Source organism: Brassica napus, chromosome C1, assembly GCF_020379485.1.
Source record: "Brassica napus cultivar Da-Ae chromosome C1, Da-Ae, whole genome shotgun sequence".
Classification (NCBI taxonomy): domain Eukaryota; kingdom Viridiplantae; phylum Streptophyta; class Magnoliopsida; order Brassicales; family Brassicaceae; genus Brassica; species Brassica napus.
The window spans coordinates 37,572,055-37,596,171 of record NC_063444.1 but is presented as its reverse complement, the minus strand read 5'-3'; the positions used below and the strand labels follow the sequence as shown (position 1 = coordinate 37,596,171).

The window sequence follows — 24,117 nt, the reverse complement described above, 5'->3', positions numbered from 1 at the left end:
AGAGAGATGGGCGTATTGGCCATATACATATACAGAAACGCCATCTGATAAACCAGTGAAATAGATGGATCTTGTGAGGTAAAGAAACCGTGAGAGAAGGCACATGATCACGAGGTCTAGAGTGTTCATGTCTTCCTACTTAACAGCATTAGATTATAGCTTGTTACACAAGGTACTCACAGAGATCAAAGGAACAGATTATAAGGAGATAAACTCCTATGTGGTGGATGCTGCTACAGATTTTCGAAATTGAAAATGGTTTGGTCATAATAAAGATATTGGATACAAATGATGTAGTAAGCAGCATATGGATCACTGGATAAGATGAAAGAACAGCTTCGTTCCTAAGTTGATTCAAGGACTGAAACATAAAGCAGCTGCATATAGTATGTAAAAGAAATTGATCTTGGAGTTGTATAAAATACAATCCAATACAGTCCATATATTTGAAATTCCTTGTGATTATACTAAAACTTAAGGAGGTTAGTAGGCATAGAATATATCTATGTTGGTGTCCGACCAAAAGCGTCCGGCCCCGGCCTTTCAAACTAAAGATGTCCGACTCTGTCAGTCTAAGGGCGTCCGGCTCTTCACCAAAGAACGTCTTGCTCTCCTACTAGACGCGTCCAGCTTTTAAGACTAAAAGGCGTCTAGCCGTTCATCTTGATCACGGGCTAGTAGAGACAAATGATCAACCGGATACAAATGTATTGTAGTCCATAAGCTTGTGAAAGCCGAGATCTATGACCTAATAATATATATTTCAGTGTGTGATATAATCCACAGCAACAGAGGTCATGAGACACCATCAAGAGATGGATAAAGGACTACAATGTCCGAGATAGATATGGTACTGCCTAAAGCAAGAAATATCGATGTCCACATGTGAGATACATGAGAGTGTTTTCGGCCGCAGAGCCATAATAAGAGATTATAAACTCACATCAATGATCATTGATCTTAAACACTCATGAGACAAGTAGTGGACATGTATAGACGAGGTCTATGACCCAGACATGGATCGGCCAGACCGAGACATAGGTTCATGATAACCATGTTTAGTACATTGTCCATGAGTACTTGGTTTATCCGACCATAATAAAGAGTTAAGAGTAGACGATCACGTCTAGACTATGTACATATGCAAACACGATTTGCAAAGACCCAATAGTGATCTCAGAGGACAATGTGATTCACATTGCTTAGCACATATGCTTTACCGGGACACTCGATGTCAAGAGACATGAGAAATGACCTAAGAGGTCAAAGTGGTCTAGATACGGCTTAGTAATGAACTTGGCCGATTACTCCCTTCCTACATATACAGGAAAGATCATGCACCAGATGCGTAGAATGTAGAAACCTACAGTGAGGTTCACATCAGGGGGAGTAGTGCGTGTTGTACTCTTTTTCCTTCATCATGGTTTTGTCCCACTGGGTTTTCCTGATAAGGTTTTAATGAGGCAACATGAAGCGTACTACAAATCCTTTATGGTTATGGCATCCAAGGGGGAGTGTTGTAAATCATGGAGTGGATTGCCATTAAAAAGACCCGGACCGAGACCGGCCCAATACCTAGAAGATGGAGAGACGGCCGAAGCCCTAGAGAGAGGAGAGAGAGAGAGAGACGGCCACAAAGCGTGGAGAAAAGAAAACCCTTTCCTTTTCCTAGTAGATGTAATCTTTCCATTATTATGTATTAGTAGTTTTCCTAATCCTAGTGAGTTTAGGTTTTGGATACTTTTCATTTATCTTTATCTTGTAATCCTTATATAAAGGAACCTCTATTGATCATTAATAACACATAAATATTCAGTCTCTAACCTCTCTAATTACAACATATAGATCATTGTTTGATCGCCACAAAATCTTAACATGCCATGTTATTAAAACTAGTGACATGCCATTCATTCTTAGCAGCCAATCCACAAACATGATGTTGATATGTATGATACTAGGGGGGTGTCCGCGTTTCTCGCGGAATATTATTTTATTATTGTTAAGTATGATGTTTTTGAATGATGTAATTATATGGTCATTATTTATTTGTGAAGAGCATGATTTAGTATTTTATTGTGTGATGTAGTATTAGGTTATAGGTTAATTTATTATGTGTTTGTCTTTTCAATAACGTGTTGTTGTGTGTATAGTAGTATGTTAGTGGTGAAATGAGCTTCCGATGTAAAGCATCTTGAGTTTCAATAAATTTTCATTTAAGCATTTATTGATTCTAACATTTAACGGTTTAAGCGTCAACATTGTATTTAATATTTTCACATTTTTGAACACTATTCTTTTTGTTAACAGCGTCGAACATTATTCACCTAAGATGTTTTTTCCTTCTCCGCATATTTTGACTTGAGTCATCACCATCTATGAATTTCGTTTACATTTTGGTTTTCCTCGTCTTTTTCTCTTGTGAGATTAACTAATATTTGTTGTAGATCAGGTTTATGAGTTCCCAGTTGTGCGGCTGTTTCTCATGATGTTGTACGCTGTTCTGGTCAATATTTGTCCTCTTCTTCCTTAAATTTGGCTAATGTTAGGAACTACATCTCCTTGGATTGGTCAGAGTTTAGTTGTCTTTAATGTTGTCTTCCTCGTAGTTGGCTTGTCGTTGATAGTCACTGCTCGTCTTGGTTTTCAAGATCTAGTTTTTGCTGATTTGACTTTTACGTTCTCTTCATAGATCGAGGATGGCTCCACAGTTTATTGATTTTTTGTAGTCTCCCTTTCTCTCTTTGTTCTCTCATCTCGTTGCACTTTTCATCGCTGGTTGCGTCTCCGGTGGCTCTCCATTTCGCCATGTTTACCACTCCAGGTTTGGATAGTGTTTTCCTTCGTGTATGTTATGTGGGCTTGGAAGATTATTTCTTGTCTCAAACTTGAGATTAGCTTTCTTTGTGGTTAGCTTCCATTCTCCCTCATTTATGTTGTTTTTCTTCTTTTCCTGTTTCCCTTGGTATAGGTGTGTGGAGTTAGTCTCTTGGAGCTTTGGTCTCTTCTATTCAGAGCATTGTGATTATTCGTTGGCAATGAGCGCTTTGTATGTGGTTGTTTGTTTGTGAGGTGCTTCTTAAATCTTAGCTGGTGGTTGTGCTTTAGGCATGTGTTTTCGTGCTTCGTGGTGACTTTTATCTTCCATTGATTATTCTCCTTCTGACCCGTTTTTTTTTTGATTTTTTGGGTTGGTGCTTGATCGTGTTCATTTGTGTTCCAGACTTTTAATGAGTTAGTGTTACTATAGTATTTTGATTTTTCTTTGTGATTTTGGAAATTTAGGTTTAGATTATGTATCGTACTATAGTTTTTTTAGTTTAGTTATTTTATAGTTTTTAATAGTCAAATAAATTTATAATTTGTAAATAAAATAATAGAAAATATCAAAAAAAAATAAAAGCTTATGTTATTTTTTATTTATGAATAAATAAAATATTTAAAATATATTTATATTATATTTTTTTATTCATCTTCAATTTTACTGACCAATAAAATAGATTATAAAATTTCATATAATAATGGTTAGTGTGAGAAAGATTTTATGGCACAATTAGAAAGTATTAAGTCAAATTGTAAAAGTGTAAAAGAAGAAGGACCTAAAATGTAAAAACAAAAAATATATAGGGACACATGTCATCAAACCCCTCTGTCACTTGTCATAAGAAGAGAAAAAATTAACTTTATATATATAGATATCGTCGTGTGTTCTATATACGTGGGAATGCAAAAATTACAAATAGACTGGAAACAAAATTCTAACATTACATGTATGATGTATATACATGAGAAAAAAAACAACAGCTAATAGAATTCGTATACACAAGAACAATAAATGGAAATTGATTGTTTAAACCAACATAAAATATATTCAATTGAAGATTGATAGATCCTTTTCCATTTATAATATCAAGTACTCCATCCGTTTCATATTAAGTGTCGTTTTAGAAAATTTTTTTGTTACAAAATAAATGTCGTTTTCGATTTTCAATGCAAAATTTATTGATTTTATGCAAAATTTATTTTTATGTTAGTTGAAATATTATTAGATGTATAGGTAATAGTGTTTTTTTATAGGAAATGTACAAAATTAATTGTTTCTTTAATCCGTGTGCCGAAACTAAAACGACACTTATAATGAAACAGACGGAGAGTATGTTCTAAAAAACATTGTAGGTTTTTTTTGCTAGCTTCACTTGTGGACCAAACCTACCCCATATATATAAAGATGTAACCTAACCTAAGTCTCTAAAATAGGGTTTTCTTTTTCGTACAAGCCCACCAACAAACATCAATAGCAATATCTTCAAGATCACAAAAGGTATCATCACTAAGGGGTCATCAGGATCTCCTTAAAACAAAAGGAAAAACGAAAAAGGAGTCACCTGAAAGAATAAATGTAAGATGTCTCAAAGTGTCATATATGTAAGAAGCAAATAATTTGTTTTAAAAAAGAAAGAAAGTAGAAGCAAATAATTTTTTTTTTCCTTTTTGGTTGTATAAAAGAATGCACTCCAACACTTGCAACTCTACATTCTGTAAAGTCCTCTTATCAGTCTGTAAGGAGGCAGAAGGATTATGTATGCTCCTTGCATAGACAATAAGGTCATGGGGCTAATGCTTTAATATCCTGTAATGATTATAAAAATCATCATATGAAAACACAATCCTATAATGTTGGGACCAGTGCTTAAATATAGTCATCTTATATGTATTTTCATGATTTATTTGATGAAGCCACAAAGGAACTTAGTTTGTGTATGTAAAAGTATATCAGTGGTGGGTGAATGGTCAATGTTTTAACGATGGTGAAGTGTCATGGTCAAAAGGTCGCATGGTCGGTTTGGTAAAGACAAATCAACTTCGCAATTTGCACCAGTATTTTTGTCTCCTTGAAGCCCCTTCTTCATGTCCGGTTTTCTCTGAACCGGCCCCAGTTTTGGGTTCAGAACCAATACCAAATTTCCTGGCTCCATTACTGGGCTTTTGTTGCTTAGCCCAATTGTAATATCATATAGCTTAGCCGAAGCTCAATAAAGAGGCTTTCATTGATTTTTTCCTTTTTAGTTTAATTTGGTTAGTCTCGAGTTGTAGCAAAAGAAATAAATATTCCTTAATCTACACAAATAGTTGTTACTGATTCCACCAGAAACATGGTTTACTTGCTGTTGTCAACTTGGCACAATGCCCCAAATGTGATTTTATTTGTTTGGAAGATGAAAATGAAAGCCATGGTTGCTTAATCCCACATAATTTATTAAAATAATGCTTACAGTAAATGCCTGATGAAAAAGTTACTTAAAAATCATATGTTTTGAACCAATTACGGGTTTTCCAATATAAAGTGCGTATTCTAATCTATATTGTTAAAAAAAATACAAATAGAAATGCCGCTTAGTTTTACCATTTTTTACAGTACAATGCCACTGAAATATTTATTAAATATATATTTAAATATGCTTATATTTTGTTAGTTTAAATAATAGATTTAATCATCTAATGTCTTTCGTAATTTAAATAATAGATTTCTTTAATCAAATCTTATCCAAAATAAATTTTAATATATTTTGTATTAACATATTAAATATTTTTCAATATTTATTAGTAATAAATAATAAAGTAAAAAACCACACATCATAACCAATTTATATAATATAAATAATATATAAAATAACCTATTCATAAATTATTGGTATAATATTTTCATATATATAAGTCCAATTAGTTATAGATATTGAATTTGCTTATATGATACATTGTGATATAATAGACTATTAAAATCACAAAATATAATTATTCAAAGTAATAAATATTTTTTTTATGTTTTAAAATGTTATATTAACAACAAGTTAATACATTTAAATTTACAAAATATATGCTATATCATTTAGTACAATTGTTTTTTAAAGTGAAAGCAAATATTCAGACGATCAAGGGTCAAACTCTAGGAATAAACAATAACAGTATGATATAATTTTTTTTAACAAATTTATTTCAATAGAAATTATAATTCCAAATATTTTTATATATTTTTTAATTTATAAAATTTATTTTATTTGTTTCAAGGGTGCTAAAATTTTGGAATTGGAAAAAAAATATGACCCACCCATATACTATTTTAATTAGGATAATTGAAATTTATATCAGAATATTTTATTAAAAATTTTAATTTTAATTTTATTATAACTGCATAGTTTAGTTTTTGATCTAAATTTATGAATAGAAGGTGCAACTTTATTTTATGATATAAGTTTGTGTTTGTGAAAATAATTTAAAATATATGGTACAAAGCTTTATGGAGTAAAAGCAAACAAATATATGACTTTAAAAACCATGAAGTTATCTGCAAAAATGGTAGAAGAAGAAAATGAAGAAGAAGACTATACATGTTTACTATAACATTATTTTGTTCGAAAAATACTTAAATGTTTGAAAATATGATTAATGTTAAGAATATTTACCATTAACGATGTAGAAGCAAGATTTTTACGTATATAAAAATGAAAACAAACACCAGTACGGTTGCACGGGTTAAGGTCTAGTTTGGATTATTTGTTCTGCAAAAAAAGTGAAATAGACGAACTGAAATTGGTAAAAATCTTTATTCATGTATAATCTGGTATCTTTAGAATGTTCATAATGATAAATTGTTTAACAGATCACAAGAGAGCCGCTAGAGCTAATAAGACATGCTCAAAGTGAATGCCACACATGGTTTAATGTAAACTCAAAGGGCTCAGAAGAACCACACCCAATAAAGCAGACACGGAATACACAAGCCTTATGCTTGCAGTGTATTTGTTTGGTAGATGAATCATGGACTTCAGGTTCATAGTAAAGTTGATATGGATGAGTTTGGTTAGATGAGTTGGAAATGAACAGCTCCTAGAGTTGAAAAACAAAGAGATATACTTGTCACTTTTGCATTAAGAACTGGATGCACTTAATTGGTCAATAAATAATATGTTCTGATTCTCGACATGTCAGCATTTTGAGACATACTGTTAAAGATGTCATTTCAGTGATTCAGAATTTGCCAGTATGGCCAAGTTTATTAATAGAATTGACAGAGACAACGACGCTAAAAGAAGGTTTGAGGAGTTCAAGATCACACACATATCAAAAATACAAAACCGGACAGTAAACACTTTGGTCAAGATTGCACGAGATTTTCATAAAAATTTAGTTTTTGTTGGCTATTTTACTCCGGTTACTTTAAATTTGAGTAACGTGATAGTTTTTATGTCAAAAAAAAAAATTTGTTGAACATTCACTATTGTGAGTTGAATCTGAATGCTTATGTTGCGATTTAAGCCATGATCGACCACAATACGTTTTAAAATGACAAATTCTTCAGTTATTTCACATATTTTGGATATTAGTCTAGTTTTTTTTCTGACTTGTAGGTATTAGTATAGTTTTCGATATGTGATTAAAGCATACACTCCAAATAACTATCCAACATATCTTTCTTTCGTGAAGGTCAGATTACACATAACTCCCCTCACATTGCTAAAAATGTTCCTCATACAAACATTTACACATTCAATTTTTTTTTATAAAAAAATTAAAAGAAAATAGGTAGTGAGACAAGAACATTTTTTTTTTTACATCAAACGGTTGATCTATTATTCAAGCTTGAGTTGGTCTGGAGAACCACACCGGAATATAACAACTAATGTAATACAGGTCCCTATGAAAGGATCTCGCTATCTTAGCTAATGAATTAGACGATACATTTTCAGATCGAGGAATAAAAACAATAGAGAATTTTGTTCCGGATGTGAGACAAGAACAATTTAAAGTGAACACTACTAGCGTTACATAACGTAGAACACAATAACTAAACAGATGGGAGTTTCAACTGTTGGATCACATACTATCAACAGAAACCTTAGTAATGCACAGGTGTTGGAAGAGTACACGGTGGTGAAGGATACACATATGGTGGCGGAGGATGCGACGGATACACATATGGTGGTGGCGATGGTGGTGGCGGTGAAGGTGGTGGAGGAGGAGGTGGACTAGGCGGAGAGCAACCGAAAGAAGCACAATTTATAGGATAAGAAGAAAAAGATTTACATTCTGCGGGAGACCGTTGCATTGGTCTTAAAGGTAAACAGTTTTTACGATCATCAAACTCCTGAAGCCTCAGACAAACCGGTGGCTCGCCGGAGAAGAAGTTATACGAGTAAGTAAAGTTCTCAAGATTCGGTAACCGGCAGATGCTCTCCGGAATATGGCCGGAGAATTTGTTATTTGCGATGTTTAACTGTTCTAAACTCTTCATATCACCCATAGTCTCCGGCAACGAACCAACCAAGTTGTTGAAACTCACGTCAAAAACCGTCAGCTGGTTTAGCAAACCGACTTCCCGGTTTAAACAACCGCCAATCTGACTATTCGTGAGAATAACCTCGTGCAACGTTTTCCCCATGTTGTAGAAACTCGGAGGTAGACAAGATCCTTGGAGATCGTTGTTGGCTAAGACAAGAACCGAAACCTGAGAGTTTCCAATGTTTTTCGGTAGCCTAAACCGGAACTTGTTGTTGTTAATGAACAGAGCGTCAAGGTTTAGGTCAAAGAGTTGGCTAGGAACATCGCCGTACAACTCATTAAACCTAATGTCAAGAAACTTCAAAGAAGGCAAAGAGAAGATGACGGAAGGGAACTCGCCGGAGAGTTTATTGTTGCTGACGTCAAGCTCGTGAAGAAGCTTGAGGCAGTTTAGAGATTTAGGGAGTTGACCCTCAAACCGGTTGGAATTGATATGGAATAAGGCGAGATCGGTTAAGAGACCGAGCTCTACCGGGAGATAACCGGCGATGTTGGCCCGGTTTAAGTCTATACCGGCTACGGTTAAGACGTAAGGGTTGTCTAAAGCCTGTGCACAGAACACACCCGTGTAGTTACAAACATGAGGACCACACCAATTAGAAGTGAATCCATTTGGGTCTGAAGTTATAGTGTGTTTCCATGCTTGAAGGGCTGTGTAAGCTTTTAAGAGCCTAGGGTTTACGATCGGAGGAAACCCATAAGGACCATGTGCGGAGCATGGGTTGATGGGAAGAGTATTGTAAGTGAAAGCTTGAGGAAGAAGGACGAGGAAGAAGATGAAACAAGAGGCCAAGAAACGACATTGGAAGAAGAAAGGTTCTTCTCTCATTTTGAGATGGTTTTTGTTTGTGTTTTTGGAAATGGGACTAAGTATAAGGTTGTTTATGTATAGGAAAGGGTGTAACCACTTCCGTTGAAAATTTATTTATTAATGATTTAGGAAAGTAATTGTAGATGATCGATTTCTAGTGGTTATATTTTGAAGAGTCAATCTTTATGTTTAGTGTGTTTGATGTTTAATAAGTTTTCTTAATAAAGTGAAACAATGGGTGACAGGGGAGCATTGTTTGACTTTCGTCGGTTTGGTAGATAAAGTCAGAATTAGCGAGGAATGTTCGTTGATCCTTATTCATGTATCTATATTTTACGTTGTGTAGGCTCTGTATAGTGCATACATATCCTACAGTACGACTTTTGAAAGCAATTTGCAATAGAAACACATACACACATTTAATGGTATATATATACGGTTATACACATGCAAATATTACTAAAAAATGGCACTTTCGAACATCTATAGGATGTTGGATACATCAGTAGTACATGAAAACAATCGACAAAGAAAATCTATTAAAGATCAACTATCAAGAACCAAAGACTTACGGCAAACCTAAAATAAGAGATTGTAACCATTTTGTATTATTGAAGTAAAATTCTAATATTCATATGCTTGGCGTTCTTCTTTATTTTAAACTCAGATTTTTTTTTTGGCGCTTAGATATGCATTACAAAGATACGACAAGTGAAAATTTAGGCACACCGACTGCTGCCCCCCATGGATCTAACAGCTTTCATGGTTGTTTTACTAAGAATTCTTGTTTTATATAAAACCAGTAAAGCTGGTTTAGAGAAAGAAAATAAAAAAAAGTAAGTTGTATTTGAATAATCCTGTAATGCCAATTCTTTTCTGTAACTCCTAGATAACCATTAGTGACAATATTGGGATATAAACTTTCAAGCTACATGTATAATTATTCTATTTTAGAGTAGTTTTGCTCCAACTTCCAATAGTATTACTCTATAATAGATCTATAAATAGAGTGATTTTATTATATAGTAAAATATAGAAAAATGTTCATCTATATTCTACTATATATTAGCGTTACTATTATAAAGTAATACCATTAGAGCAAAATTACTTTATAATAGAATTATTCTATTTTAGTGTAAATTATATAAAAAAATGGTATGTTATTGGAGATGTTCTTACTAGTATTTCTTAGTATTACTAGTATTTCTTAGTACTAATACACTAGTATGATTCTAAGTACATTATAGCGCCGACGACAATTGCTTTGTTTCTTCGAGACAAGAGGTACACGATCCAGCACATACGCATATACTATAATCATAGTTTCATGGAGGCGCATTTAGTAAATGATCGGATGGTTCTTACTTGTTAATTACTACCCGAAACACGGTTTAGTAAACTTGTAGACCATTATTATCTATTTATAATATCAATATGCCTAAAAAGCATGAACGCATATCTGAACTCAAATGTTGAAAATTGTGTATACGGACAAAAGCAAAATCTCTTGATTGATCGTCACTTTAATTAAAACTTATAATACAACTGGTTGGCAAACTAGGTCTTTAATTTCGGTATCTATGTTAAAACGCTACAAAATAAAAACCGGTTGTTCCGTATAAATTTGGGAAAATACGATAGAAGACCTTCAAAGTGATACTCACTAACTGTTTAAACAACTCATGTGACTAAGACTTTTAACCTTCAGAAAGATATTTCTATCATAAATTTATAGTTACATATCTATCGTAAAAACCTCCAACGAAGTTTACTTTTTCTTCAAATTAAATAGGTGCTCGATACTATTCATTTATAGGTTAAAATGATGACTGTGTCATTTTAATAAAAATAATAATAAGCAATAATGAAAATGCATAAAAAATTCAAAAATTCAAAAATATAAAAATTCAAAAATAAAATTTAAAAGTAAAAAAATTTCAAACTTAAAAATCAAAATTAATAAAATATTTTTAAAAATTCAAAAATAAAAAATGATGAAAATATATTAGAAAAACTCAAAAATTCATTTTGAAATTTTAAAAAATCTAAAAATTATTTTGAAACTTAAAAAAAAAAATCATAAAACTCAAAAATAAAATCTAAAAGTTTAAAATTTAAAATATAAAAACTTAAATTCAAAAGTAATAAAATATTTTAAATGATAAAGAATAAAAAAATATTATTATAATTTAAGAAGATATTATTTTTTAAACAATTCTTTTTAAAATTTAATATTAAAAATAAATAAAAATAATTATCAGACATATTGCCAATGGCAATGACAGTTTCTGACATATCATTGATGACGGTTTATGATATATCGCAATAAATGATGGTAATGCTTGTTGACGGGTTTTAATCCCTGTTCGAAAACGCGCCCGCCTGGTCGCATACTTGTCCGGTTAAATGGTGATCAGAAAGTTACCGTTGCGAGGAGGTGGAAGTCGGTGTTCTTAGGCAGCGAAACATAAAAACTTGCAAAAATCAATACTTTGAATGCCAAATCATAGTTTATGTCATGAGTAAACTATATATGGGTAAAAATTACAAAAATCATTTGTAAAAAGTGTGAAATCGTGAAAGAAAAAGTGAGGAACGCGATATCTCAGATCTGAAAATCGCATAAGAGAAATAGAAGACGAGGATCAAAAGGTCCTTTCATACTCATTAAACTAAAATATGAGAAAAAGACAAAAAAAAGCACTTCCTGTGAATTGAACAAGTGACATATTAGACCTAGACCAACACCACAAACCACTGGACCACATTATTTCCTTACCTAATGCTCTTATATTTGATTTCTAAATAGAAAACTATGTTTATCTATAACACGTTATACAATTATGTCTAAAACTTTGTATCATCGTGTCTAAAATTAGCCAAACATATTATAAATATATTAAATTGTATTTAAAATTAGGCCCCACGTGATTTCCGAATACTCTCAGAGTTTTTGGTAATTCGCTAGGCGTGATTTCACCGTCCGGCTAGCGCCTAGCGCGATTCCGAACAAGGAGTTCTAATGTATCGTTTCTGACGGTGGCAATTTTTTATATAACCATAAGTGACCATCATTGTCAATGGGTTATGTCAAAAAGTGCCACTGCCAGAAACAATTTATCAGAACCCATCAACAAACATTAACATTATTAAAGGTGATATGTTATAAACCGTCATCGATGATATGCTGGAAACCATCATCATCATTGGGAATATATCAGTAATTCATTTTATTTAAAAAAAAATTTAAAGTGAATTTTAGATTTTTAAAATGTCAAAAATAAAAGAATTTGTAATAATTTTTTATCATCATTTTTTTAAAATATTTTTATTAATTTTGAAAGTTTTTTAAGTTTGAAATTTTAAATTTTAAATTTTTAGATATTTTCGAATTTTTCGAGGTTTTGAACTTTCTCAAAATTTTATGTATTTTATTATATATATTAAATATTTTTTAAAAATATATAAAAATAACTAACTTATTTATCATTTTAACCTACAAAATGAACAGTATCGGTAACTTATTTGACTTGAAGAACAAGTAAACATCGTTGGAGGTTTTTATGATAGTAGTATCACTTTAAAAGTTAAAAGCGCTAATCAAATAAATTTAAAATTTAAAGTGTCAGTAAGTACTATTTAAAGGTTTTTCCCATATATATTTCATTACTTTTATATCGCATGATGCATAGTCAGTTTTAACTTTTCATGTTTCAACATTTTTAGAGTCGGTGTGTAGCTAAAAGAGCAGCTGACTTCCGGATAGATGTACGCACCGCACCTATGTACACGTATACGCAACTGTTAGTTTTTTTAAAAGTATATTGAATCAACCCAATAAACGGAAATATAATTCCGATTACAAACCGAAATTGAATAAAATAACTCTATTCTAATAATTTTTTAACTAGTTTACTCAAACCATCATCGGCACGTTTCACTAGATCGGATCCAAATCTAAGAGAATTGGGATGTATTGGACTGCCCCAAAGAGTCACCAAGGACAAGAAAGACCCGTAGACTATTTCCACATCGGGTATTGGAAGAGATCATTAGTAATATATTAAACTAGATGGATTTCCAGAGCCGTGTCTATATGGTTGAAAAAGAAACAATGGCTTAGAACATCAAATTGATTTCAAATAAATTTTATAAGCATATCTACAAATACTTGTTTCATATGGTTTAAATCTTTGTTTCTTCTTACAAAATTAATTCTTTCTAATACTTCACTTGTTTATATTTAACTTTACAACAATGAATTATATTTTCATTAACTTCATATTTGACAATTAACTTTTATTCCATTTTTACTTTCTTAAGAAAAGCTAATAGCTTTATATATATATATATTAGAAAATATTACATTATGGATCATAGTCCTATAAAATTTTATATTTTTGTAAACAGTTTATTTTTATGTCAACAAACAGTTTATTTATAAAGTTTATGCATTATTAAATATCTAAAATTTTGGCTAAGTTTTTAAGGCTTTTTGCAAGATTGACTCAAAACTCAAAGTCAAACCTAAAACTAACTCATGCTTTTCTTGGATTTTTCTTTTGTCCTATTCACCCCACAAGTTCATATAATTCACGAAAATGCCATCAATTTTTTTTCTTTCCGAAAATGACATTTTTACTCCTTTACCCTCATAATCTTCAAGTAATTACAAGATTGCCATTGTCATCAATACCTCCACCACCATGAACAACCAATTTGAAGCTCTTAATGCACCTAAAATCGATTTACACTCTCTCTTTCTCACTTGTTATGAGCTAAAAACAACATATCTTTCACTTTGCCTCCATATTCATCCAAAAAACTCAAGTTTTTGATTCAATTTTTTTTTATGGTTGATAGAGCCGTTCAAGCATACTATTCTTGGTGGGTTACTTTCGTTTGAGATTCTGGGTGGTTGGAGAAGACTCTGTGTGCTAAGGAAGTCATCTCACTAGTTTAAGTATGAAATTGGAATTTTTTCCAGATATGTTCGTGTAGAAGACTTACCCGTAAGTAGTCTGGCTGTAGAAGACTTACGGGTAAATCTTCTGGTCAAACAGACGACTTACTTGTAAGTCGTCATCTTTGTTTGTTAAAAAAAAATCTATAGAATACCCTAGACGACTTACTGATAAGTCGTCTAGGATAAACGGGTTAGTTTTGCATTTGACCGAATTGTGTCAGATATTTGACTTTTCCTGGACGACTTACCAGTAAGTCGTCTCCGGGAAAACAAAAATTTCAATATTTTATTAAAGCTGGACGACTTATCTGTAAGTCGTCCAGGAAAAGTCAAATATCTGACACTAAATGCAAATCAAAAACTAAATGCTATCGTATATGAAAAAATATATTAAAAATAACTTAAGTATTAATCGAAACCGAGACTTCATTCTCTTCACTTCACTCTCTTCACATTCCTCAAAATCAAAACCGACTCATCGAAGTTCTTCAGAGTTCTCTCGAGTCAAAGCTTCAATTGGTATGAGTTTCGATTTGATTCTGAGTTTAGAATAGAGACTGGTTCTCTCGAGTCGAATCTCTTTGATTTTGGGTTTCTCTTTGATTCAAATCTCTTTTCACATGCATGTCCGCGTTAACACATGATTCGATTTTGATTGTGGGTTTCGATTAGGTTTTGAATATGATTGTGGGTTTCGATTAGGTTTTGAATATGATTGTGGGTTTCAGTTTGATTTTGAATATGATTGAAGGTTTCGATTTGATTTTGGGTTTAGATTTTTTGATCGAATGGCTTGATTTGATTTTGGATTTGTTTATCAGTTTCAGAAATGGCAAAGACAAGAGGACAAGTTGGTTCTCGTCGGAGTAAACGTAATCAAGGCTTGGAGGTAGTAGATCAAGAGGACAAGGCACCGCAACTAAAAGTGAAGAAAAGAACAGCAAAGAAAACGGCTTCCCCTAAAAAGAATTTAGTTTTAACGCCAACGAGAAGAAGTAGTAGAATCAAGAAAGTGGCTGCTGAAGATGATTACATAGAAGATGTAACACCATCTGACGATGATGAGGTAGAAGATGTTACACCTCCTAAGGATGATGAAGTACAAGATGTAACACCTGCTCAGGATGATGAAGTAGAAGATGTAACACCCGAAGATAAGGATGATCAGGCTGAGAAGTCAATGTCTGAAGAAGATAAAGACGATGAAGAGGATGTCAATGGGAAAGAGGATGAAGAAGATGGCGATGTCAATGGGAAAGAGAATGAAGAAGATGGAGATCTCAATGGGAAAGAGAATGAAGAAGAACCGGCCAATATGGAAGATGATGGAGTTCTTAATGAGAAAGGGAACGAAGAGGAAGCTTGCGAAGAAGAAGCTCGCGATATGGAAGAAGATGGCACTGCGCAAGATGATGAGATTCCTAGTACTGAAGGAGTTGAGCTAGCAGGGGAGGAAGTTTCAAAAAAAAAATAAAAGAGGACCTACAAAGTTGCGTAGAGTGGCTGAAAATCCCAATGATAAGATTATGGTCACATTCAATGACATTGGTGAGCATGTTGGACCTGGTTCAGTAACCCTATCGTCGTTTCTTGGTCCTCTTGTGAGGGAACATGTTCCGGTTACACTTGCCGATTGGAGAAAACTTGATGCAGCGACTAAAGCAACAATGTGGGAAGAAATTCAGGTTTGTATATATATTAGTATGTTTTGTTTAACCGCAAGATGAAATTATAAACATGTTTAACTTGATTATTGTGATGCAGGGGAGGTTTAACTTGCAAGAAGAGTGGCAGAAAGCTGTTATTTTCAAGCAGCTGGGAAATGTGTGGAGGGCTGGGAAGTCAAGGCTGGTGTCACAAGTACGTGTGGCGAAGACTGCAGCTGAGAGAATAGCTTTAAAACCGAGCAACATCCCATCCCTTCAACTGTGGAACACTTGGGTTAAGAGTAAGACTACCAAATCTTTCACAGTGAGTTATCTACAACTAAGTAAGTTTCATCCTTAAAGGTCATGTCTGATGGATATAATCAATGTCATATTTATATTGTAGGAAACGAGTAACAAGTACAGAGCGATGAGAAGAAATCAGATTCCTCACACCACCAGCCGCAAAGGAATGCTTCGTTTAGCTGATGATATGGTAAAAGAGTAGTCAAACATCTACATATTGTAGATCAGCTTGTTAGATTAAAATGGTAGTGAGATATGTTTGTTTTCATATAGAAAAAAAAGAGTAAAGACCCAAGTAAGGTGAGTAGATCCAAGGTTTGGATTGCGGGACACACTCATGCTGATGGCAGACCTGTGAAGCCCCAGTTTGCTGAGACTATTGTAAGCATTATGGAAGTTGTATATTGTGTATAGTTAATAGACTATGGCAATGAATGATTTTGTGTTTAAATGATTGTATCAGGAACAAATACAGTCACTTGACAGTCGGATGGACTCCACATCAGCTGCTGATAACATAAGGGAAGATGCTGTGAGCAAGGTTTTGGGAAAAGACAAACCTGGACGAGTAAGGGGCTTTGGTAGAGGGATTACAGCTAATAAGCTAGCATATCTGCAATTTAGAGACGCTAAGATTGCAGAAATGAAAAGTGAGATTGAAGAGTTAAAGGGGATGGTGCGAGAATTAGCTGAGAAGAAGGTAATCCTTTTCATTACCTTTGGTCAATTAGTTTTAAGACATTTACGATTTCCGTTGCCTTTTCTCAGAAAAGTAATGTTGATGCTGAAACATCTGAGAGTAGTGGTGGATTCAAAGAAGGAGTCAGAGTACAAATACTGGATTGGATTGAATCAGAGGATGTTGTTGTTGGTGAAGGAGAATTCTGCTCTGCTGAACCGAAGTACAAAATTGGTCGTATACCAATTGGTCCTAATGCAGTGGCTATCGTAGTTAAGTATGCACTAAGCGCATCAGCTTCACTCTGGAGGCCTACTACGGATGTGTTAACTCTTGATGAAGCTGTGGGATACAAGATATCTTGGCCAATGGATAAAGTGATTTTGGATAAGGATCCAAACTGTTCTGAAGATTTATCTATGGTAAATTTTCAAATCTTGTTTTCTTCTTACAACAATTGAGTCATCTCTAATCATTACTAAAATTTCTAATTTCAAATCTTGTTTTAGCAAAGCAAGGAAGGTGAATATCGAAGATGCAAGATATATGATTGGACCAATGATGAGGACGAGGTCATTGCTGAAGGTCTCGTGTGCTCTTCAAAATCCAAAGACATGGTTAACAACATACCTCTGGGTCCCAATGCTGTTAGTGTCGAAGTAGTGAAGGTGTTCAATGATCAAGCATATTTGTGGAGGCCAACCGCTGATATGTTCTTGATTGGTGATGCACTTAGCGAGAAAATAGCATGGCCAGTCCTAAAGGTTGAAGTCATGCCTACACCTGCTACAGAAGTAACACCAACTAAATGTGCAGGGAAGAAAATAGCATCACCTTCGAAGCCAGCCAAGAAAAAAGCAGTGGTATGTAATTGACATGAAGTTAAATTTTTTTATTTGCCTGATGATTGATGTTGCGTCCTTGATTGATGTTGGAACTTGCTTCTGTCATCTTGTTTGAGTTGTAGAGTCCAGGCAGCACTAGTTCGACCAGAAGTCCGAAGCAGAAGTGCACTCTCTTGGATTGCAACAACTCTGGACGTAAGGTAGCTGAAGGAAGGGTAGCTTCAACGGATCCGAATGAGTTGTGCCACTTTGTACCCCTAGGTCCAAATGCAAGCAAGGTGTGGATTGATGTGGCTAAGATCGGTGATGCAAAAGTCTGGAGGCCAAATTCAGAGATTGAATACATATCTGATGCAATGGGTTCGGTTGTGGCATGGCCAAATGACAAAATCAAGTTTGTCTAAAATTGTCGTCTGAAACATTTTTCAAGTTGGTTCTCATCGGCTATGTATTTCTAGTGTGTGATCGAATGTTTAGGTACTTTTTTACTCGGTTGAAATCATGTATGCTATTATGTAACAGTTAGCAGACAAAAAACAAAAATTATGTGTTATATTATGATATAAGGTTATGTGTGAAAATGTTTAGCTTGTTAACCCCTATACCCTTAAGTGCATAATTTTACATTAAACCATAAGCTTTAAAAATTAAATCCACAGATGGGAAGACCAAAAATTAAAATCCTATACCCTAAAGTGAAATCCCTAAACCCTAAAGTACAAACCTATACCCTATACCCTAATTGTACTTGATTTCACAATTTTGTTCATTCTTAAAAGGATATTGTAATCTTAATTTCACAAAACTGATTAGTTATAAATTTTATAAACACTCATTTGTTCAAACTCTATACCCTAAAGCCTTTGTACATACAAATAAGTAGTAGTGTTTATGAACATATGAGCTAGATTGATCAATCTTATAAAAGCTCACATAAAAAATTTATATTCATACAATTTTTTTTTTGTAAAATTGGAAAACTGAATATTTGATTTTTAAGATTTAATTTAATTTTTTTTTGCTTCAAAATCATATTTATATATTAATTTCCAGATTTCAAACGAAATTAATACCTTGAGCCAATAAGGAGTAACCTCCAAGATTGCAGACGTGGCAAACCATATGCCGATGGATGTGTCTTCCCAACTTCAATCTTAGCCATTCTTTTTATTTTTTGAGCCAATGAGGAGCAACTACTAAGATTGCACTCGGATTAATCATAGACCGTCCGATTTCTCTCCAAATCTTTGATCACAACCGTTCATTTTTTTCTGTCTCTGTTTGCACTCGGAAAATTTCAGAACACAACATCTCTCTTTCTGTCGAAACTCCTTTCTGTCTCGCGATCTAAAATCAAAAAAACCCTAAAGAAAGCACATGTATCTCTCGAGCTAAAATCAAACCAGCTGTTCCTGTATTCGCCGATTGAAAGTAAGCAAATGGATAAGTCGTGGATTTGGCTTCCAAGGTATAACCTAAAATCCCTCGATCTCATTTCTACTCGCCGATTGAAATAAAGCTAACTTCTTTTGTCTGATTCTTGTAGGAATAGCCACGAGTATTCAGAAGGAGCAACTAATTTTGTGAATTCGTCCGCAAAAAGATTGGGAAGTCTGTCTGAAATGCTATGCCCTTGTAGAGACTGCCGCAATCTGAGCCATCAGTCACTGGATAAAATTGTGGAGCATTTGGTGATTAGGGGTATGGATAAGAAGTATAAGAGTTCTCGTTGGAGTATTCATGGAGAAAAAAGAGATTCTGCAGAAGACAGTGTTCTTCAATATGAAACAGAGGCGTTTGATTTGTTTAAGACAATATTCTCCATGGACGAAGGTGGTCCAAACCCGACAACTGACAACGAAGACGATGAAGCACCAGAGGAAATTGAGTTTAAGAAAAAGCTCAGAGACGCTCAAACGCCATTATACTCGGATTGTCTCAAGCACACAAAGGTTTCAGCTATCATGGGACTTTACAGATTCAAGGTTAAAAGTGGTGTGTCGGAGAACTACTTTGATCAGCTGTTGGTTTTACTTGAGGATTTGCTACCTGAAGACAATGTTCTTCCCAAGAGTTTAGCTGCAATCAAAAAATTTCTGAAGATCTTTGGGTTCGGCTACGACAGTATTCATGCTTGCAAGAATGATTGCATATTGTATAGGAAGGAGTATGAGAACCTAGAAAGCTGTCCAAGATGCAAAGTTTCAAGATGGGAAATGGATAAGCACAGTAATGAGTTAAAGGTGGGGATTCCGGCAAAGGTCCTTAGATATTTTCCAATCAAGGACAGGTTTAGGAGGATGTTTAGATCACAAAGGATGGCTGAAGATCTGCGTTGGCACTATACCAATGCCACTGAAGATGGTACAATGCGGCACCCTGTTGATTCTATCTCTTGGGCACAAGTGAATGCTAAATGGCCAGACTTTGCTGCTGATCCACGGAATCTTCGACTTGGGATTTCTACAGATGGGATGAACCCTTTCTCCATGCAAAGCACCAATCACAGCACATGGCCAGTGTTGTTAGTGAACTATAACACGCCTCCAACCATGTGTATGAAGGCTGAGAATATAATGCTGACTTTGTTGATCCCTGGTCCTACTGCTCCTGGTAACAACATTGATGTTTACCTAGCACCACTGATAGACGATCTAAAGGATTTGTGGGCTGAGGGTATTGAAGTGTATGACTCATTTGCGAAGGAGAACTTTAATCTCAGAGCCTTGCTGCTTTGGAGTATCAGTGACTATCCAGCCTTAGGAACACTGTCTGGATGTAAAGTAAAGGGGAAACAAGCCTGCAATGTATGTGGAAAGGATACACCTGCAAGGTGGCTTAAGTTTAGCCGCAAGTTTGTCTACATGAGTAACAGAAGGAGACTACCGCCTGGCCATCGTTACAGATATAAAAAAGCTTGGTTTGACAACACTGTGGAGGAAGGGAATGCTAATAGGATACAAACAGGCGCTGAGATATATGAGACACTACAAGCTTTTACGAATGATTTTGGTAGACCTCTAGAGAAGGAAAAAAAAGGAAAAGACTAGAGTTGGAAGATGATGAGAGGTTACAAGAAGAAGAGTGTGAAGAATCAAATGAACTATGGCGGTGGAAGAAGAGATCAATATTCTTTGATCTACCTTACTGGAAGGTAAACTATAGTAACTGACCTATATTATCTGATTACTGGAAGAAGAGATCAATATGTCTAACAGTTTCTTGTTTAATGTGTTAGGAGTTGCCTGTTCGTCACAATATTGATGTTATGCACGTAGAAAAGAATGTGTCCGATGCTATATTGTCTCTGTTGATGCAAAGTGCGAAGTCAAAAGATGGGTTGAAAGCAAGAAAAGACTTAGAAGATATTGGAATCAGAAAGCACTTGCACACAGAGGTGAGGGGAAAGAAAACATACTTACCTCCTGCTGCCTACTGGTTATCGAAGAGAGAGAAGACCATTTTCTGCCAAAGGTTAGCTAAGTTTAGAGGCCCTGATGGTTATTGTGGTAATATTGCGAATAGTGTTTCAGTTAACCCTCCAAATATTGGTAGTTTAAAGTCGCATGATCATCATGTCTTAGTACAGAACTTGTTACCAGCTGCATTAAGAGGGTTGTTACATAGGGGTCCTAGGATAGCCATAAATAGATTATGCAGTTACTTCAACAGGTTGTGTCAGCGCATCATTGACCCAGAGAAACTTATATCCATGGAGACAGAGTTTGTGGAGACAATGTGTCAGCTGGAGCGCTTCTTCCCTCCAGCCCTTTTTGATATCATGTTTCACCTTCCACTACATTTATCAAGAGAGGCACGGTTGGGAGGACCAGTTCACTTCCGATGGATGTATCCCTTCGAAAGGTTTGATCAACATCTCTCTTCAATATATCCACTTCCCACAATGATGTTTGACTAATATTCATATTTCCTGAGTTATAGGTACATGAAAACACTAAAGGCTTTTGTTAAGAATTATGCAAGGCCAGAAGCATGTATGGCTGAGGCGTATTTAGCTGGAGAATGTGTTGCATTTTGTTTAGAGTTCCTTAAAGAATCAGTACCAGTTCAAGAAGCAGTTAATCGTAATGAAGATGTTGAGGCTGATAGAATGGTGGTTGAAGGCCGACCTCTGCAGAAGGGTATAGAGGTTACCCTGTCAGATAAAGATAGAGACATTGCACATCGATATGTGCTAATGAACATGGCATCTTTGGATCCCTTTCTTGAGTAAGTAATTCTCTATGTTTCTTCTACTTGTTTTACTCATAATTTCATTTTCATATACTGTTGTTTAATTTAAAATCAGGATGCATTTGGAAGAGTTGCAAGCTAAGGATGCTCGATTGGCTAAAAATGAAACTTTGTTATGGAAAAACCATACTGAACACTTTACAGAATGGCTTAAAAATAAGGTTACAAACTCCAAATTCTTTTCTTGATTATTATTGTAAATACTGGTTAGCTTGTTTGGTGATGACTAGTTAGCTTGTATCATGATGCCTGGTTTGTATCTTGAAGAACATGTCCATATTTTAGCGAATTGATGTCTGAGTAGCTTATAGCTTGATGAAACTGTCTGGATTTTTAGTATTTTTATGACTGGTTAGCTTGTAGATTGATGATTGGTTTCGTGGTACATATTATCATGTTTTGATTATAATTTAAGTACCTCGGCTTGATGATAATCCTCTGATTTCCTGCGGCAGATTCATTTAGACTCAAAAGATAGTCATTCTAAGGAGATAAGGTGGTTGGCATTTGGACCAAGAAATGTTGCTTTAGCACATAAAGGATTCATCATCAATGGCCAACGGTTTCATACTGATGCGGTCAAGCTGAAGACACAAAACAGTGGAGTAACTTATGAAGCCTTTAGCATGTGTAGATCAAGTGCAAGAGATATGAGACAGGTCGCGGATATGATTACATACTATGGAGTGATAAAGGAGATTTTGGTCATCGACTATCACATGTTCAAAGTGCCACTCTTTAGATGCAACTGGGCAAACACAGCGAATGGTGTGAAGGAAGAAGATGGCTTCACTCTTGTTAACCTTCATATGAACCAAGCAGCCTATTTGAAAGATCCATTCATTCTACCTTCTCAAGCGAAACAGGTTTTCTACTCTAGGGAGGATGATGCTTCAAATTGGTATGTTGTTATGAGAGCACCACCTAGAGGTTATCATGAGTTGGAAACAGAAGAGGATTTAGGTGGTGCTCCTTTACCTGTCCAAGAAGTTGATGATATGGGTGATGATATGGATGATGATAGTGTATATGTTAGGGATGATTGTGAAGGTTTATTAGTGGTAGATTGATGATATGTTGTATGCTTGTGTGATGGTTTGTATGAATGTGATAATGTTGTGTTATGGGATTTGAATAATTATATTGATTTTTGGAATTTTAATAATTTATATTGTTTTTATTTCATATTTTCGAATTAATTATTTAAAAATCAATTCAATAATTATTATTAATTAATTTTGGCATAATTATAAAACTAATTAATAACACGAAACATTTGCTATCTTTGCTACTAGGAAAAATCAAATTATTTGGTTCTAATAACATTTATTAAACGTTATTATAAATACTAACAATTACGAACACAAAAGCGCTATTGTTATACACTTAGTAATAGCACAGAGGAAAATCGCTATTAAAAGGGTTGGACTTTTTATAACGGGTGATGTCAGAGCGTCCAAGGAAACGCTATTAAACCAAAATGATAGCGCTTTTCGTCCGCTATTACTAACCACATTTCCTGTAGTGAGATGAACCTTCTTGGGAATGGTTTTTCACAAAATTGGCTAGTTGTGTATCTGATGAGCAACCTCTGGTGATAGTCTCCGACCGGCACGCAGCTATTAAGAGTGTGTGTGATAAGGTGTTTCCTTGGGCAACCCGAGGAATATGTTATTATCACCACTAAGATAACATTGTCAAAAAGTATAAAGGAAAACATCTCTTGTACTTGGTGAAATGTGCTGCTTATGCTCATACGGTTTCAGATTTTGACCGGTATATGGCTGAGATACGGAGTGCAAACCCGGACCTTGCAACGTATTTGGAGAATGCCGACGTCAGCCTATGGTCAAGGGTTTATTGTCAGGGGGACATGTACAACATAAAGACAAGCAACATCGCTGAATCTATTAATTCCGCTCTGAAGAGAGCTAGAGGATTTCCGGTTCAGTTCCTGTTGGAGTTCATAAGGGAGAAGCTAGGAAAGTGCTTTTGGAAAAGGAGAGAAGATGCTTTGAGTCTCCCAACTTAACATAGTCGAGGTGTTGAATACTTGCTTGATGCTCGATCGGAGATAGCAGATACGATGATGGTACAACCAATTGATGGATGGTGATTCTTTGTGAAAGGTGGCAAAATGGACTGTGTGGTTGATTTGGAACATGGAAAGTGTGATTGTGGTGTCTATGCAGTGGAGAAAATACCTTGCTCTCATGCTATAGCTGCTGGAACATCTGTTGGTTTGCATATCTCCACACTTGTATGTCCAGTGTACT

General features: G+C 34.7%; 4 protein-coding genes across 4 annotated transcripts; 3 read left to right on the top strand and 1 right to left on the bottom strand.

Moving 5' to 3' along the window:
- Positions 1 to 7,748: 7,748 nt before the first annotated feature.
- LOC106351480 (leucine-rich repeat extensin-like protein 6) lies at positions 7,749 to 10,880 on the bottom strand. The gene has a single exon (XM_013791277.3). The coding sequence runs from the start codon at positions 9,161 to 9,163 to the stop codon at positions 7,892 to 7,894; it is 1,272 nt and encodes a 423-aa protein (XP_013646731.2). The 5' UTR covers positions 9,164 to 10,880; the 3' UTR covers positions 7,749 to 7,891.
- Positions 10,881 to 14,374: 3,494 nt separating this feature from the next.
- On the top strand, positions 14,375 to 18,222 carry LOC106351481. Its single transcript, XM_048744400.1, has 6 exons — positions 14,375 to 15,796; positions 15,876 to 16,082; positions 16,164 to 16,763; positions 16,832 to 17,164; positions 17,252 to 17,605; positions 17,710 to 18,222. Exons 3-6 carry the CDS (start codon positions 16,554 to 16,556, stop codon positions 17,989 to 17,991), a joined length of 1,179 nt encoding a protein of 392 aa, XP_048600357.1. The 5' UTR covers positions 14,375 to 15,796; positions 15,876 to 16,082; positions 16,164 to 16,553; the 3' UTR covers positions 17,992 to 18,222.
- An 804-nt stretch (positions 18,223 to 19,026) lies between these two features.
- LOC125579983 lies at positions 19,027 to 21,821 on the top strand. Its single transcript, XM_048743910.1, has 5 exons — positions 19,027 to 19,055; positions 19,134 to 20,520; positions 20,604 to 20,741; positions 20,826 to 21,451; positions 21,530 to 21,821. The coding sequence occupies exons 1-5, from the start codon at positions 19,027 to 19,029 to the stop codon at positions 21,819 to 21,821; spliced, it is 2,472 nt and encodes an 823-aa protein (XP_048599867.1).
- LOC125580205 lies at positions 21,574 to 23,021 on the top strand. Its single transcript, XM_048744401.1, has 2 exons — positions 21,574 to 22,002; positions 22,297 to 23,021. The coding sequence occupies exons 1-2, from the start codon at positions 21,898 to 21,900 to the stop codon at positions 22,909 to 22,911; spliced, it is 720 nt and encodes a 239-aa protein (XP_048600358.1). The 5' UTR covers positions 21,574 to 21,897; the 3' UTR covers positions 22,912 to 23,021.
- Positions 23,022 to 24,117: the final 1,096 nt, after the last annotated feature.